This window comes from Echiichthys vipera, assembly GCF_963691815.1.
Source record: "Echiichthys vipera genome assembly, contig: SUPER_13_unloc_1, whole genome shotgun sequence".
Lineage (NCBI taxonomy): Eukaryota > Metazoa > Chordata > Actinopteri > Perciformes > Trachinidae > Echiichthys > Echiichthys vipera.
Window position 1 is genome coordinate 12,501 of NW_028154888.1, and position 17,500 is coordinate 30,000.

Below are 17,500 nucleotides of genomic sequence, written 5' to 3' on the forward strand. Positions count from 1 at the left end.
GTCTCAGGGGCAGCAGCTCCAGCCTCTGATCCTGGATCAGGTCTCAGGGGCAGCAGCTCCAGCCCCTGGTCCTGGATCAGGTCTCAGGGGCAGCGGCTCCAGCCTCTGGTCCTGGATCAGGTCTCAGGGGACCAGCTCCAGCCTCTGATCCTGGATCAGGTCTCAGGGGCAGCAGCTCCAGCCTCTGATCCTGGATCAGGTCTCAGGGGACCAGCTCCAGCCCCTGGTCCTGGATCAGGTCTCTGTCCCCGGTCTAACCCTGTCCTCTGTCCCGGGCACAGTCCAGTCCCTGGACTGGGAGACGTTTGAGCAGTACAGCACGTGGCAGCTGTTCCTGGCTCACAGCGTTCCTCTGGAGACCATCATCCCCATCCTGCAGCACCTCAAGTACAAAGGTGGGACGCCGCCGCCGCCGCCGCCGCTGCTGTTGTTATTGTTGTTGTTTTAACTGTTGTTGTTGTTGTAACTGTTGTTGTTGTTGTTGTTTTAACTGTTGTTGTTGTTGTTTTAACTGTTGTTGTTGTTGTTGTAACTGTTGTTGTTGTTGTTGTTGTAACTGTTGTTGTTGTTGTTGTAACTGTTGTTGTTGTTGTTGTTTTAACTGTTGTTGTTGTTGTTGTTGTTTTAACTGTTGTTGTTGTTGTTTTAACTGTTGTTGTTGTTGTTGTAACTGTTGTTGTTGTTGTTGTGTCTCTGCAGAACACCCGGAGGCCTTGTCCTGTCTGCTGCTGCAGCTGCGCAGAGAAAAGTAGGAAACAGACACTTTTGACCCCCCTGACCCCCCCCTCCTCTGACCCCTGCCCCCCCCTCCTCTGACCCCTGTCCTCTGACCCCTGACCCCCCCCGTCCTCTGACCCCTAACCCCCCCCTCCTCTGACCCCTGCCCCCCCCTCCTCTGACCCCTGCCCCCCCTGTCCTCTGACCCCCTGACCCCCCCCTCCTCTGACCCCTGCCCCCCCCCTCCTCTGACCCCTGTCCTCTGACCCCTGACCCCCCCCGTCCTCTGACCCCTAACCCCCCCCCTCCTCTGACCCCTGTCCTCTGACCCCCCCCTCCTCTGACCCCTGCCCCCCCTCCTCCTCTGACCCCTGCCCCCCCCGTCCTCTGACCCCTGCCCCCCCGTCCTCTGACCCTGTGCCCCCCCGTCCTCTGACCCCTGTCCTCTGACCCCTGACCCCCCCGTCCTCTGACCCCTGACCCCCGTCCTCTGACCCCTGCCCCCCGTCCTCTGACCCCTGCCCCCCCCCGTCCTCTGACCCCTGTCCTCTGGCCCTGACCCTGCCCCCCGTCCTCTGCCCCCCCGACCTCTGACCCCTGCCCCCCCTGACCTCTGACCCCTGCCCCCCCTGACCTCTGACCCTGCCCCCCCTGTCCTCTGACCCCTGCCCCCCCCTGTCCTCTGACCCCTGCCCCCCCTGACCTCTGACCCTGCCCCCCCTGACCTCTGACCCTGCCCCCCCTGACCTCTGACCCCTGCCCCCCGTCCTCTGACCCCTGCCCCCCCCCGTCCTCTGACCCCTGTCCTCTGGCCCTGACCCTGCCCCCCGTCCTCTGCCCCCCCGACCTCTGACCCCTGCCCCCCCTGACCTCTGACCCCTGCCCCCCCTGACCTCTGACCCTGCCCCCCCTGTCCTCTGACCCCTGCCCCCCCCTGTCCTCTGACCCCTGCCCCCCCTGACCTCTGACCCTGCCCCCCCGTCCTCTGCCCCCCCTGACCTCTGACCCTGCCCCCCCGTCCTCTGCCCCCCCTGACCTCTGACCCTGCCCCCCCGTCCTCTGACCCCTGTCCTCTGGCCCCCCCGTCCTCTGACCCCTGTCCTCTGGCCCTGCCCCCCCTGACCCCTCTGTCCTCTGACCCCTGCCCCCCCGTCCTCTGACCCCTGCCCCCCCGTCCCCTCTGTCCTCTGACCCCTGCCCCCCCGTCCTCTGACCCTGCCCCCCCGTCCTCTGACCCCTGCCCCCCCCCCTGACCTCTGACCCCTGCCCCCCCCCCTGACCTCTGACCCTGCCCCCCCGTCCTCTGACCCCTGCCCCCCCCCTGACCTCTGACCCTGCCCCCCCGTCCTCTGCCCCCCCTGTCCTCTGACCCTGCCCCCCCGTCCTCTGACCCCTGTCCTCTGCCCCCCCTCCTCTGACCCTGCCCCCCCTGACCTCTGACCCCTGCCCCCCCTGACCTCTGACCCTGCCCCCCCCCCCCCTCCTCTGTCCTCAGGCCCAGTGAGGAGATGGTGAAGATGGTCCTGAGTCGTCCCTGTCACCCCGAGGACCAGTTCACCACCAGCATCCTGAGACACTGGGCGTCCAAACAGGACGACACGCTGGGGGAACACATCAAGGCCCAGCTGATCAAGAACAACAACCAGCCCCGCAAGAGACAGAGGTGAGGGCGGGGGGGGGGGAACAGACAGACAGGTGAGGACAGGGGGGGGACAGACAGACAGGTGAGGACAGGGGGAGGACAGGTGAGGACAGGGGGGGGGGGGACAGGTGAGGACACATCAAGGCCCAGCTGATCAAGAACAACAACCAGCCCCGCAAGAGACAGAGGTGAGGGCGGGGGGGGGGGGGGGGGAGGACAGACAGACAGGTGAGGACAGGGGGGGACAGACAGGTGAGGACAGACAGACAGGTGAGGACAGGGGGGGGGACAGGTGAGGACACATCAAGGCCCAGCTGATCAAGAACAACAACCAGCCCCGCAAGAGACAGAGGTGAGGACAGAAGGGGGGGGGGGGGGACAGACAGACAGGTGAGGACAGGGGGGGGGAGGACAGACAGGTGAGGACGGGGGGGACAGACAGAGGTGAGGACGGGGGCGGGGGGGGGAGGACAGACAGACAGGTGAGGACGGGGGGGGGGGGAGGACAGACAGACAGGTGAGGACAGAGGGGGGGGGGAGGACAGACAGACAGGTGAGGACAGGGGGGGGACAGACAGACAGGTGAGGACAGGGGGGGACAGACAGACAGGTGAGGACAGACACACAGACAGGTGAGGACAGACAGACAGACAGGTGAGGACAGACAGACAGACAGACAGACAGGTGAGACAGACAGACAGGTGAGGACAGACAGACAGACAGACAGGTGAGGACAGACAGACAGGTGAGGACAGACAGACAGGTGGGGACAGACAGACAGACAGGTGAGGACAGACAGACAGGTGGGGACAGACAGACAGGTGAGGACAGACAGACAGGTGGGGACAGACAGACAGGTGAGGACAGACAGACAGGTGAGGACAGACAGACAGGTGAGGACAGACAGACAGGTGAGGACAGACAGACAGACAGGTGAGGACAGACAGACAGGTGGGGACAGACAGACAGACAGACAGACAGGTGAGGACAGACAGGTGAGACAGACAGACAGACAGGTGAGGACAGACAGACAGACAGACAGACAGACAGGTGAGGACAGACAGACAGACAGGTGAGGACAGACAGACAGACAGGTGAGGACAGACAGACAGACAGGTGAGGACAGACAGACAGGTGAGGACAGACAGACAGACAGGTGAGGACAGACAGACAGGTGAGGACAGACAGACAGACAGACAGGTGAGGACAGACAGACAGGTGAGGACAGACAGACAGACAGACAGGTGAGGACAGACAGACAGACAGGTGAGACAGACAGACAGGTGAGGACAGACAGACAGGTGGGGACAGACAGGTGAGGACAGACAGGTGAGGACAGACAGACAGACAGGTGAGCAGACAGACAGACAGGTGAGGACAGACAGACAGGTGAGGACAGACAGACAGACAGGTGAGGACAGACAGACAGACAGGTGAGCAGACAGACAGACAGGTGAGGACAGACAGACAGACAGGTGAGGACAGACAGACAGACAGGTGAGGACAGACAGACAGACAGGTGAGGACAGACAGACAGACAGGTCTCACTCTCTCTCTTCAGTCTTCGCAGCTCCAGCAGCAAATTGGCTCAACTGACTCTGGAGCAGATCCTGGAACACATGGACAACCTGAGACTGAGTCTACACAACAGCAAGAACAGCTGTGAGACACACAACACAGACACACAACACAGACACACAACCTGAGACTGAGTCTACACAACAGCAAGAACAGCTGTGAGACACACAACACAGACACACAACACAGACACACAACCTGAGACTGAGTCTACACAACAGCAAGAACAGCTGTGAGACACACAACAGACACACAACACAGACACACAACCTGAGACTGAGTCTACACAACAGCAAGAACAGCTGTGAGACACACAACAGACACACAACACAGACACACAACCTGAGACTGAGTCTACACAACAGCAAGAACAGCTGTGAGACACACAACAGACACACAACACAGACACACAACCTGAGACTGAGTCTACACAACAGCAAGAACAGCTGTGAGACACACACACAGACACACAACACAGACACACAACCTGAGACTGAGTCTACACAACAGCAAGAACAGCTGTGAGACACACAACACAGACACACAACACAGACACACAACCTGAGACTGAGTCTACACAACAGCAAGAACAGCTGTGAGACACACAACAGACACACAACACAGACACACAACCTGAGACTGAGTCTACACAACAGCAAGAACAGCTGTGAGACACACAACAGACACACAACACAGACACACAACCTGAGACTGAGTCTACACAACAGCAAGAACAGCTGTGAGACACACAACAGACACACAACACAGACACACAACCTGAGACTGAGTCTACACAACAGCAAGAACAGCTGTGAGACACACACACAGACACACAACACAGACACACAACCTGAGACTGAGTCTACACAACAGCAAGAACAGCTGTGAGACACACAACAGACACACAACACAGACACACAACCTGAGACTGAGTCTACACAACAGCAAGAACAGCTGTGAGACACACAACAGACACACAACACAGACACACAACCTGAGACTGAGTCTACACAACAGCAAGAACAGCTGTGAGACACACAACAGACACACAACACAGACACACAACCTGAGACTGAGTCTACACAACAGCAAGAACAGCTGTGAGACGCACAACAGACACACAACACAGACACACAACCTGAGACTGAGTCTACACAACAGCAAGAACAGCTGTGAGACACACAACAGACACACAACACAGACACACAACCTGAGACTGAGTCTACACAACAGCAAGAACAGCTGTGAGACACACACACAGACACACAACACAGACACACAACCTGAGACTGAGTCTACACAACAGCAAGAACAGCTGTGAGACACACAACACAGACACACAACACAGACACACAACCTGAGACTGAGTCTACACAACAGCAAGAACAGCTGTGAGACACACAACACAGACACACAACACAGACACACAACCTGAGACTGAGTCTACACAACAGCAAGAACAGCTGTGAGACACACAACAGACACACAACACAGACACACAACCTGAGACTGAGTCTACACAACAGCAAGAACAGCTGTGAGACACACAACAGACACACAACACAGACACACAACCTGAGACTGAGTCTACACAACAGCTAGAACAGCTGTGAGACACACAACAGACACACAACACAGACACACAACCTGAGACTGAGTCTACACAACAGCAAGAACAGCTGTGAGACACACAACACAGACACACAACACAGACACACAACCTGAGACTGAGTCTACACAACAGCAAGAACAGCTGTGAGACACACAACACAGACACACAACACAGACACACAACCTGAGACTGAGTCTACACAACAGCAAGAACAGCTGTGAGACACACAACACAGACACACAACACAGACACACAACCTGAGACTGAGTCTACACAACAGCAAGAACAGCTGTGAGACACACAACACAGACACACAACACAGACACACAACCTGAGACTGAGTCTACACAACAGCAAGAACAGCTGTGAGACACACAACAGACACACAACCTGAGACTGAGTCTACACAACAGCAAGAACAGCTGTGAGACACACAACACAGACACACACACAGACACACACACAGACACACAACCTGAGACTGAGTCTACACAACAGCAAGAACAGCTGTGAGACACACAACAGACACACAACACAGACACACAACCTGAGACTGAGTCTACACAACAGCAAGAACAGCTGTGAGACACACAACAGACACACAACACAGACACACAACCTGAGACTGAGTCTACACAACAGCAAGAACAGCTGTGAGACACACAACACAGACACACAACACAGACACACAACCTGAGACTGAGTCTACACAACAGCAAGAACAGCTGTGAGACACACACACACAGACACACACACACACACACACACACTGATTGTGTTACTTGTGTTAATTGTGTCTTGTGTTGTCGTCAGTCTTCACTCAGACTCCGATCCTTCAGGCTCTGCAGCACGTTCAGGCGAGCTGTGATGAAGCACACAAGATGAGGTACACACACACACACACAGACACACACACACACACACACGCTGCCGAGGACGTCACCAGCTGCTGATGACATCACTTCCTGTGTGCAGGTTCAGCGACCTCTTCGCTCTGGCTGAGGAGTACGAGGACTCTCAGTCCAAACCCCCCAAGTCTCGCCGTAAGGCTCCGGCCTCGTCGCCGCGCTCCCGTAAAGGAGCGGCGCCGCCCACCAACAACGAGGAGGAGAGCGCCTCCAGCAGCGCCTCGGTACGTCCCGTGTCACCGCAGCGCAGACGGCGCCGTGGCGTGCAGCTCTGACGCTCTGTCTTGTGTTTCAGGAGGAGGAGGACTCGAAGCCCAAAGCGCCGAAGAGGAAGAGGAAAGGCTCGTCGGCCGTGGGCTCCGACAGCGACTGACCCGTCACAGCCAATCAGACGCTCCGACCGCTGAGAGACGCCCCGCCCCCTCCCCAGGACACGCATCGACCGCCACGGGAGGGGCGGGGCCCAGAGACGCCGCCGCGGACTTTAAATCCGTGGTGAACTGACTTTCACACAATGACACTGATGCTGTTTCCGTGGAGACGAGGGCGCCGGGGCGAAGGGCGCCGCGCGGCTCCTGCGTGGCTGATCTCCCATGATGCACTTGGAGGAGGAAACCACGGACTGATTTTAAAACAGGAACCAGATGAAGAGTTGTGTCTTATTGTGGAGGTTCCTTCCTGTTGTTCCCCGCTGCAGTAAAATGTCCCGTTTGTAAACAATGATGTTTGTTGCTTTTTCTTTCACAACCACGTCAACAACGTGACAACAACGTCAACAACGTGACAACAACGTCAACAACGTGACAACAACGTGACAACCACGTCAACAACGTGACAACCACGTCAACAACGTGACAACAACGTGACAACCACGTCAACAACGTGACAACCACGTCAACAACGTGACAACCACGTCAACAACGTGACAACAACGTCAACAACGTGACAACCACGTCAACAACGTGACAACCACGTCAACAACGTGACAACCACGTCAACAACGTGACAACAACGTGACAACCACGTCAACAACGTGACAACCACGTCAACAACGTGACAACCACGTCAACAACGTGACAACAACGTGACAACCACGTCAACAACGTGACAACCACGTCAACAACGTGACAACAACGTGACAACCACGTCAACAACGTGACAAACACGTCAACTACGTGACAACCACATCAACAACGTGACAACCATGTCAACTACGTGACAACCACGTCAACAACGTGACAAACACAACAACTTGACAAACACATCAACAACGTGACAACAACGTGACAAACACGTCAACAACGTGACAAACACGTCAACAACGTGACAACCATGTCAACTACGTGACAACCACGTCAACAACGTGACAACCACGTGACAAACACGTCAACAACGTGACAAACACAACAACTTGACAAACACATCAACAACGTGACAACAACGTGACAAACACGTCAACAACGTGACAAACACAACAACGTGACAAACACATCCACAACGTGACAAACACGTCAACTACGTGACGACAACGTCAACAATGTGACAACCACGTCAACAACGTGACAAACACGTCAACTACGTGACAAACACATCAACAACGTGACAACCACGTCAACAACGTGACAACCACGTCAACTACGTGACAAACACGTCAACAACATGACAAACACGTCAACAACGTGACAACCATGTCAACTACGTGACAACCACGTCAACAACGTGACAACCACGTGACAAACACGTCAACAACGTGACAAACACAACAACTTGACAAACACATCAACAACGTGACAACAACGTGACAAACACGTCAACAACGTGACAAACACAACAACGTGACAAACACATCCACAACGTGACAAACACGTCAACTACGTGACGACAACGTCAACAATGTGACAACCACGTCAACAACGTGACAAACACGTCAACTACGTGACAAACACATCAACAACGTGACAACCACGTCAACAACGTGACAACCACGTCAACTACGTGACAAACACGTCAACAACATGACAAACACGTCAACAACGTGACAACCATGTCAACTACGTGACAACCACGTCAACAACGTGACAACCACGTGACAAACACGTCAACAACGTGACAAACACAACAACTTGACAAACACATCAACAACGTGACAACAACGTGACAAACACGTCAACAACGTGACAAACACAACAACGTGACAAACACATCCACAACGTGACAAACACGTCAACTACGTGACGACAACGTCAACAATGTGACAACCACGTCAACAACGTGACAAACACGTCAACTACGTGACAAACACATCAACAACGTGACAACCACGTCAACAACGTGACAACCACGTCAACAACATGACAAACACGTCAACAACGTGACAACCATGTCAACTACGTGACAACCACGTCAACAACGTGACAACCACGTGACAAACACGTCAACAACGTGACAAACACAACAACTTGACAAACACATCAACAACGTGACAACAACGTGACAAACACGTCAACAACGTGACAAACACAACAACGTGACAAACACATCCACAACGTGACAAACACGTCAACTACGTGACGACAACGTCAACAATGTGACAACCACGTCAACAACGTGACAACCACGTCAACTACGTGACAAACACGTCAACAACATGACAAACACGTCAACTACGTGACAACAACGTCAACAACGTGACAAACACGTCAACTACGTGACAAACACGTCAACTACGTGACAACCACGTCAACAACGTGACAACCACGTCAACAACGTGACAACAACGTGACAACCACGTCAACAACGTGACAACAACGTGACAACCACGTCAACAACGTGACAACAACGTGACAACCACGTCAACAACGTGACAACGCCAACTACGTAACAACCACGTCAACTACGTGACAAACACAACAACGTGACAGGGTCCACCCCTCTACTGTCCTGAGGGACCCGGGTCCACCCCTCTACCCTGAGGGACCCAGGTCCACCCTGAGGGACCCAGGTCCACCCCTCCACCCTGAGGGACCCAGGTCCACCCTGAGGGACCCGGGTCCACCCTGAGGGACCCGGGTCCACCCTGAGGGACCCGGGTCCACCCTGAGGGACCCGGGTCCACCCTGAGGGACCCAGGTCCACCCCTCCACCCTGAGGGACCCAGGTCCACCCTGAGGGACCCAGGTCCACCCCTCCACCCTGAGGGACCCAGGTCCCCCCTGAGGGACCCGGGTCCGCCTGTAGACCTGTAGAGGACCAGACCAGGAATGTTAAAATAATCATGAACAGGGACGAAGCTGTGGATTTATATCAATGTACAAATATAAATATATATAAATATATAGATATCATATATAAATTAATTAAATATAAACACACATTTATATATATAAATATATAGATATCATATATAAATTAATTAAATATAAACACATATATAAATATATATATATTATATAGATATCATATATAAATTAATTAAATATAAACACATATATAAATATATATATATTATATAGATATCATATATAAATTAATTAAATATAAACACACATTTATATATAAATATATATTATATTAACATATATATTTGTAAATAATATTTGGATATATTTGTACATTAGTTAAATATAAATAAATATATTTTTGTATTTAAATGTATTTTTTTGTCCCGCGTCATCAAGGCGCTCCTGACGTCACGGGTACACGATGACGCAGACCCGGAAATGTAGTTTTTCTCAGCAGCGTCTCGTTGTGGCGGGAGTTCAGTCCGTTCACCGTTAAACCGCAGAGGAGAGACCGGGGCCCGGGGCCGTGAGTGGGACTGGGACCGGACCGCGACACCGGGACACCGCGACACCGGGACACCGGGACAGGCTGTCGTCCGCCCGGAGCTAGCTAGCCGGCTAGTTTAGTGTTAGCATGGTAGCTGGAGCAAAGCGGACGGACCCGGATAAGAGCTCGTTTACACGGTAACAGCAGTGAGAGCTAACTGGAGCTAACGGAGGCTAACGGAAGTCTATGGTCAGAGGCTAACTGGAGCTAACGGAGGCTAACGGAAGTCTATGGTCAGAGGCTAACTGAAGCTAACTGTAGCTACCTCAAGCTAACTGAAGTCTATGGTCTGAGGCTAACTGAAGCTAACGGAGGCTAACAGAAGTCTATGGTCTGAGGCTAACTGAAGCTAACGGAGGCTAACAGAAGTCTATGGTCAGAGGCTAACTGAAGCTAACTGTAGCTACCTCAAGCTACCTCAAGCTAACTGAAGTCTATGGTCAGAGGCTAACTGTAGCTACCTGAAGCTAACAGACTAACTGAAGTCTATGGTCAGAGGCTAACTGTAGCTACCTGAAGCTAACTGAGACTAACTGAAGTCTATGGTCAGAGGCTAACTGCGGCTAACTGAAGCTAACTGAGGCTATATGCAGTATCTATGGTAAAAAGCTAACTAACGGAAACTGTTAGCTTTTGTTAGCATGGCTAATGTTTGTTAGCTGTAAGAAGCTGCAGCTAATTCAGTTATTTTATATTTATATTTATTTTAATTATTTTATGTTTGAATTATTTTTCATCTGCTTTTTTAGAAGAAATATTAATAATAAATATAAAACTATAAAAATACTCAGAACCTGTTGCTGTTACTTTAGTTTAAATATAAAATAATTCATAATAATATTTAAAAGTATAAACAGTCGCCTCACTGCTCAACAACAACAACAGATATAATAATATTTATAATAATAATAATATTAACAACAATAACAACAGTTATAATAATAATTATAACAATAATAATATTAACAACAATAACAACAGTTATAATAATATTTATAACAATAATAATATTAATAACAACAACAACAACAGTTATAATAATATTTATAACAATAATAATATTAATAATAACAACAATAACAGTTATAATAATATTTATAACAATAATAATATTAATAATAAAAATAACAGTTATAATAATATTTATAACAATAATAATATTAATAACAACAACAGTTATAATATTTATAACAATAATAATATTAATAACAACAACAATAACAGTTATAATAATGTTTATAACAATAATAATATTAATAACAACAACAATAACAGTTATAATAATGTTTATAACAATAATAATATTAATAACAACAACAATAACAGTTATAATAATGTTTATAACAATATTATTAACAACAATAACAGTTATAATAATATTTATAACAATAATAATAATAATAACAACAATAACAGTTATAATAATTATGTTATTATTTCAGATCAGTGTTCAACTTTAATAACAATAACAGTTATAATAATATTTATAACAACAATAATATTAATAATAACAACAACAACAGTTATAATAATATTTATAACAATAATAATATTAATAACAACAACAGTTATAATAATATTTATAACAATAATAATATTTATATTAATAACAACAACAGTTATAATAATATTTATAACAATAATAATATTAATAACAACAACAACAACAACAGTTATAATAATATTTATAACAATAATAATAATAACAACAACAACAGATATAATATTTATAACAATAATAATATTAACAACAACAGTTATAATAATATTTATAACAATAATAATATTAATAATAACAACAACAGTTATAATAATATTTATAACAATAATAATATTAATAACAACAACAACAGTTATAATAATATTTATAACAATAATAATATTAATAATAACAACAACAGTTATAATAATTCTGTGATTATTTCAGATCAGTGTTCAACATTAATAACAATAATCATAATAAATGGATCCATAATGTTGCATTAAAAGTGTGTTTGACCATGACGTCACGATGATGTCATGATGACGTCACTGTGGTGTCATGGTGACGTCACGGTGATGTCATGATGACGTCATGGTGATGTCATGATGACGTCATTGTTCCAGAGGTCATTGTGTTGTCATGGTGATGTCATGGTGACGTCATGGTGATGTCATGATGACGTCACGGTGATGTCATTGTTCCAGAGGTCATGAACCCGCCCTGCAAACGCCTCAAACTCAGCCCGTCCAAACCCAAACCTGCCGCCGCCGCCTGGAGCCTCAGACCGCCACGCCCCAGTCCTCCGCTCAGCTCCCATGATGCTTTGCTGCTGCCGCCTCCGCCAGCTCCTGCAGGGGGCGGAGCTCCAGGGGGCGGAGCTCCAGAGGAGGAGGAGGGGGAGGGGGAGGGGTACCTGCTGGTGGAGGAAGACACCACCGACTCCAGCCTCATCATCACCATGGGTAACACACACACACACACTCACACAGATACACACACACACACACACACACACACACTCACACTCACACACCCACACACACACAGAGACACACGCTCACACACACACACACAGAGACGCACACACTCACACACACACACAGGAACACACACACACTCACACACTCACACAGATACACACACACACACACACACACTCACACACACACTCACACAGATACACACACACACACACACTCACACTCACACAGATACACACACACGCACACACAGAGACACACTCACACACACACACCCACACACACACAGGAACACACACACACACACACTCACACACTCACACAGAGACACACGCTCACACACACACACACAGAGACACACACGCACACACACACACACACACACACAGAGACGCACACACTCACACACACACACACAGGAACACACTCACACACACACACAGAGACACACACACGCTCACACGCACACACACAGAGACACACACATGCTCACACACACACACACAGAGACACACTCACACACACACGCTCACACACACACACACAGAGACACACACGCACACACACACACACACACAGAGACGCACACACTCACACACACACACACAGGAACACACTCACACACACACACAGAGACACACACACGCTCACACGCACACACACAGAGACACACACATGCTCACACACACACACACAGAGACACACTCACACACACACGCTCACACACACACACACAGAGACACGCTCACACACAAACACACACACACACACACACAGATACACACTCAGACACACACACACACTTTCACACACACACACACACAGACACACACAGAGATACACACACAGAGACACACACAGACACACACACACACAAACACACACAGAGACACACAAACACACACAGAGATACACACACAGACACACACACAGACACACACACACACTCTCACACAGCTGGCTCAGCCAATAGAAAGCCGTGTCTCCGGTGTGTCAGAGGACAGCCAGGTGGCGGTGAAGGCGGCGAGGAGGAGGGCGTGCAGGAAGAAGAAGAGGAAACTAACGGAGGGAGAGAGGGGCGGGGCCTCAGAGAGCGAGGAGGAGGCGGGGTCGGAGCCCGAGATCGACAGGCAGCTGGACCAATCACTGGAGACCAAGTCCAAACAGCACAACCTGACCACGGTGAACGTGCGGAACATCATCCACGTGAGTTCAGCCAATCAGAGCGCTCCTCTGCTCTACTTCAGCCAATCAGAGCGCTCCTCTGCTCTACTTCAGCCAATCAGAGCGCTCCTCTGCTCTACTTCAGCCAATCAGAGCGCTTCTCTGCTGCTCTACTTCAGCCAATCAGAGCGCTCCTCTGCTGCTTTAGTTCAGCCAATCAGAGCGCTCCTCTGCTCTACTTCAGCCAATCAGAGCGCTCCTCTGCTGCTTTATTTCAGCCAATCAGAGCGCTCCTCTGCGGCTTTACTTCAGCCAATCAGAGCGCTCCTCTGCTGCTTTAGTTCAGCCAATCAGAGCGCTCCTCTGCTGCTTTAGTTCAGCCAATCAGAGCGCTCCTCTGCTGCTTTAGTTCAGCCAATCAGAGCGCTCCTCTGCTGTTTCCACACCTTCACACTGTTAACGATCTTCTCGACCTTTGACCTACAGGAAGTGATCACCAACGAGCATGTGGTGGCCATGATGAAAGCCGCCATCAACGAGACCGAGGCCGTCCCCCCATTCGTGAGTCTGTCCGTCTGTCGTCCAATCAGAGCGCTCCGTTGCTGTGACCTCATTAATATGTTAATGAACCTTTGATTTTTCCCCAGGAGCCGAAAATGACTCGATCCAAGTTCAAGGAAGTCGTGGAGAAAGGAGTGGTGAGACAGGCACCTGTCTGTCTGTCTGTCTGTCTGTCTGTCTGTCTGTCTGTCTGTCTGTCTGTCTGTCTGTTCACCTGTCTGTCTGTCTGTCTGTCTGTCTGTTCACCTGTCTGTCTGTCTGTCTGTTCACCTGTCTGTCTGTCTGTCTGTTCACCTGTCTGTCTGTCTGTCTGTCTGTCTGTGTCTGTCTGTCTGCTCACCTGTCTGTCTGTCTGTCTGTTCACCTGTCTGTCTGTCTGCTCACCTGTCTGTCTGTCTGTCTGTCTGTCTGTCTGTTCGTCTGTCTGACTGTCTGTTCACCTGTCTGTCTGTCTGTCTGTTCACCTGTCTGTCTGTCTGTCTGTTCACCTGTCTGTCTGTCTGTCTGTTCACCTGTCTGTCTGTCTGTCTGTCTGTCTGTGTCTGTCTGTCTGTCTGCTCACCTGTCTGTCTGTCTGTCTGTCTGTTCACCTGTCTGTCTGTCTGTCTGTCTGTCTGTCTGTTCACCTGTCTGTCTGTCTGTCTGTCTGCTCACCTGTCTGTCTGTCTGTCTGTCTGTCTGTTCGTCTGTCTGACTGTCTGTTCACCTGTCTGTCTGTCTGTCTGTTCACCTGTCTGTCTGCTCACCTGTCTGTCTGTCTGTCTGTCTGTCTGTCTGTTCACCTGTCTGTCTGCTCACCTGTCTGTCTGTCTGTCTGTTCACATGTCTGTCTGCTCACCTGTCTGTCTGTCTGTCTGTCTGTCTGTCTGTTCACCTGTCTGTCTGTTCACCTGTCTGTCGGTCTGTCTGTTCACCTGTCTGTGTGTCTGTCTGTCTGTCTGTCTGTTCACCTGTCTGTCTGTCTGTCTGTCTGTTCATCTGTCTGTCTGTCTGTCTGTTCACCTGTCTGTTTACCTGTCTGTCTGTCTGTCTGTCTGTTCACCTGTCTGTCTGTTCACCTGTCTGTCTGTCTGTTCACCTGTCTGTCTGTCTGTTCACCTGTCTGTCTGTTCACCTGTCTGTCTGTCTGTCTGTTCACCTGTCTGTCTGTCTGTCTGTTCACCTGTCTGTCTGTCTGTCTGTCTGTTCACCTGTCTGTCTGACTGTCTGTTCACCTGTCTGTCTGTCTGTGTGTCTGTCTGCTCACCTGTCTGTCTGTCTGTTCACCTGTCTGTCTGTCTGCTCACCTGTCTGTCTGTCCGTCTGTTCACCTGTCTGTCTGTTCACCTGTCTGTCTGCTCACCTGTCTGTCTGCTCACCTGTCTGTCTGTCTGCTCACCTGTCTGTCTGTTCACCTGTCTGTCTGTCTGTCTGTTCACCTGTCTGTCTGTTCACCTGTCTGTCTGCTCACCTGTCTGTCTGTCTGCTCACCTGTCTGTCTGCTCACCTGTCTGTCTGCTCACCTGTCTGTCTGTCTGTTCACCTGTCTGTCTGCTCACCTGTCTGTCTGCTCACCTGTCTGTCTGTCTGTTCACCTGTCTGTCTGCTCACCTGTCTGTCTGCTCACCTGTCTGTCTGTCTGTTCACCTGTCTGTCTGCTCACCTGTCTGTCTGCTCACCTGTCTGTCTGTTCACCTGTCTGTCTGCTCACCTGTCTGTCTGCTCACCTGTCTGTCTGTTCACCTGTCTGTCTGCTCACCTGTCTGTCTGTTCACCTGTCTGTCTGCTCACCTGTCTGTCTGCTCACCTGTCTGTCTGCTCACCTGTCTGTCTCTCAGGTGCTTCCAGCCTGGAACATCTCTCCCATCAAGAAGACGAGTGACATCACGAAGGTAAAGGTCACATGTTCACACCAAGCCCCGCCCCCGGCGTCCTGTCTGCTCCAATCAGGAAGCTCCGTCAGCGTCAGCATCAGAGTGTCCACTAGGGGCCGGTTTCATAACAGAGCAGTTTCTCATTGGGTGCTCAGGTCTCCATGGCAACACTGAGGGGGGGGGCATTATGGTCTGTGTGTGTAGCTCAGGTCTCCATGGCAACACTGAGGGGGGGGGCATTATGGTCTGTGTGTGTAGCTCAGGTCTCCATGGCAACACTGAGGGGGGGGGCATTATGGTCTGTGTGTGTAGCTCAGGTCTCCATGGCAACACTGAGGGGGGGGGCATTATGGTCTGTGTGTGTAGCTCAGGTCTCCATGGCAACACTGAGGGGGGGGGCATTATGGTCTGTGTGTGTAGCTCAGGTCTCCATGGCAACACTGAGGGGGGGGGCATTATGGTCTGTGTGTGTAGCTCAGGTCTCCATGGCAACACTGAAGTTCATGAATAATTAGGGGCGTGGCCTCTTGACTGACAGCTAGCCTCTGGCCCTCACTTCCCCTCGGAGGTAAACGTCAGATGGACGTACGCCCCTCCCCCCAGCGTCACATACATGCGTCCGTGGCGCTCTCTGACACTGTGACGTGTTGCAGGCGCCCCAGTTCGTGGACATCCCTCTGGCGGAGGAAGACTCCTCTGACGAAGAGTACCGCCCTGACGAGGAGGAGGAGGACGAGACGGCTGAAGACGTGAGGCGCGCTCCGATTGGCTGCGGCGCCGTGTGGTGCTGAGGGTGAGTGTTGCTGATTGGCTGATGCGTGTGTGTGCAGACGTTCCTGGAGAGCGACATGGAGAGCTCGGCGTCGTCGCCCAGAGGAAGTCGCCTGAGCCGAGGGGACGAGGACGGCGCCGGCCACTGGCAGCGTGTAAGCCACGCCCCCTCACTGTTAAACCCGCCTCCTCTCTGTTGTGGTTGGTTGATCTGGTGGAACCCTAAAACTGTCTCCTCCCCCCCTCAGTCCTCCCGGAGCCGCTCCAGGCGTCTGAGGGCGGGGTCCGCCTCTATGGGCCCGCCCCCTCCTCCCAAAGCCCCGCCCCCCAAGGCCGTGACGGACAGCACCTTCCTGGAGAAACTTCACGCTGTGGAGGAGGAGCTGGCTGTGTGTCTGGAGCC

At 50.9% G+C, this 17,500-nt stretch overlaps 2 protein-coding genes across 2 annotated transcripts in view; both read left to right on the forward strand.

Moving 5' to 3' along the window:
• Nucleotides 1–7,159, forward strand: part of ints3 (integrator complex subunit 3) — an 18,029-nt gene extending 10,870 nt beyond the window's left edge. The window contains exons 10-16 of the mRNA XM_083940817.1: nucleotides 282–395; nucleotides 700–748; nucleotides 2,213–2,380; nucleotides 3,921–4,021; nucleotides 6,363–6,435; nucleotides 6,525–6,681; nucleotides 6,753–7,159. Of these exons, the coding sequence (XP_083796943.1) occupies nucleotides 282–395; nucleotides 700–748; nucleotides 2,213–2,380; nucleotides 3,921–4,021; nucleotides 6,363–6,435; nucleotides 6,525–6,681; nucleotides 6,753–6,830 (740 nt within the window). The 3' untranslated portion in view covers nucleotides 6,831–7,159. The remainder of the gene's footprint in view (nucleotides 1–281; nucleotides 396–699; nucleotides 749–2,212; nucleotides 2,381–3,920; nucleotides 4,022–6,362; nucleotides 6,436–6,524; nucleotides 6,682–6,752) is intronic.
• A 5,493-nt stretch (nucleotides 7,160–12,652) lies between these two features.
• The window catches only part of gon4la (gon-4 like a), a 32,775-nt gene continuing 27,927 nt past the window's right edge, over nucleotides 12,653–17,500 (forward strand). Inside the window, exons 1-8 of the mRNA XM_083940815.1 lie at nucleotides 12,653–12,730; nucleotides 13,746–13,954; nucleotides 14,399–14,473; nucleotides 14,560–14,610; nucleotides 16,291–16,344; nucleotides 16,980–17,075; nucleotides 17,157–17,252; nucleotides 17,346–17,500. The exon at nucleotides 17,346–17,500 is cut by the window's right edge and continues 154 nt beyond it. Coding sequence (XP_083796941.1) covers nucleotides 12,727–12,730; nucleotides 13,746–13,954; nucleotides 14,399–14,473; nucleotides 14,560–14,610; nucleotides 16,291–16,344; nucleotides 16,980–17,075; nucleotides 17,157–17,252; nucleotides 17,346–17,500 — 740 coding nt within the window. The 5' untranslated portion in view covers nucleotides 12,653–12,726. The remainder of the gene's footprint in view (nucleotides 12,731–13,745; nucleotides 13,955–14,398; nucleotides 14,474–14,559; nucleotides 14,611–16,290; nucleotides 16,345–16,979; nucleotides 17,076–17,156; nucleotides 17,253–17,345) is intronic.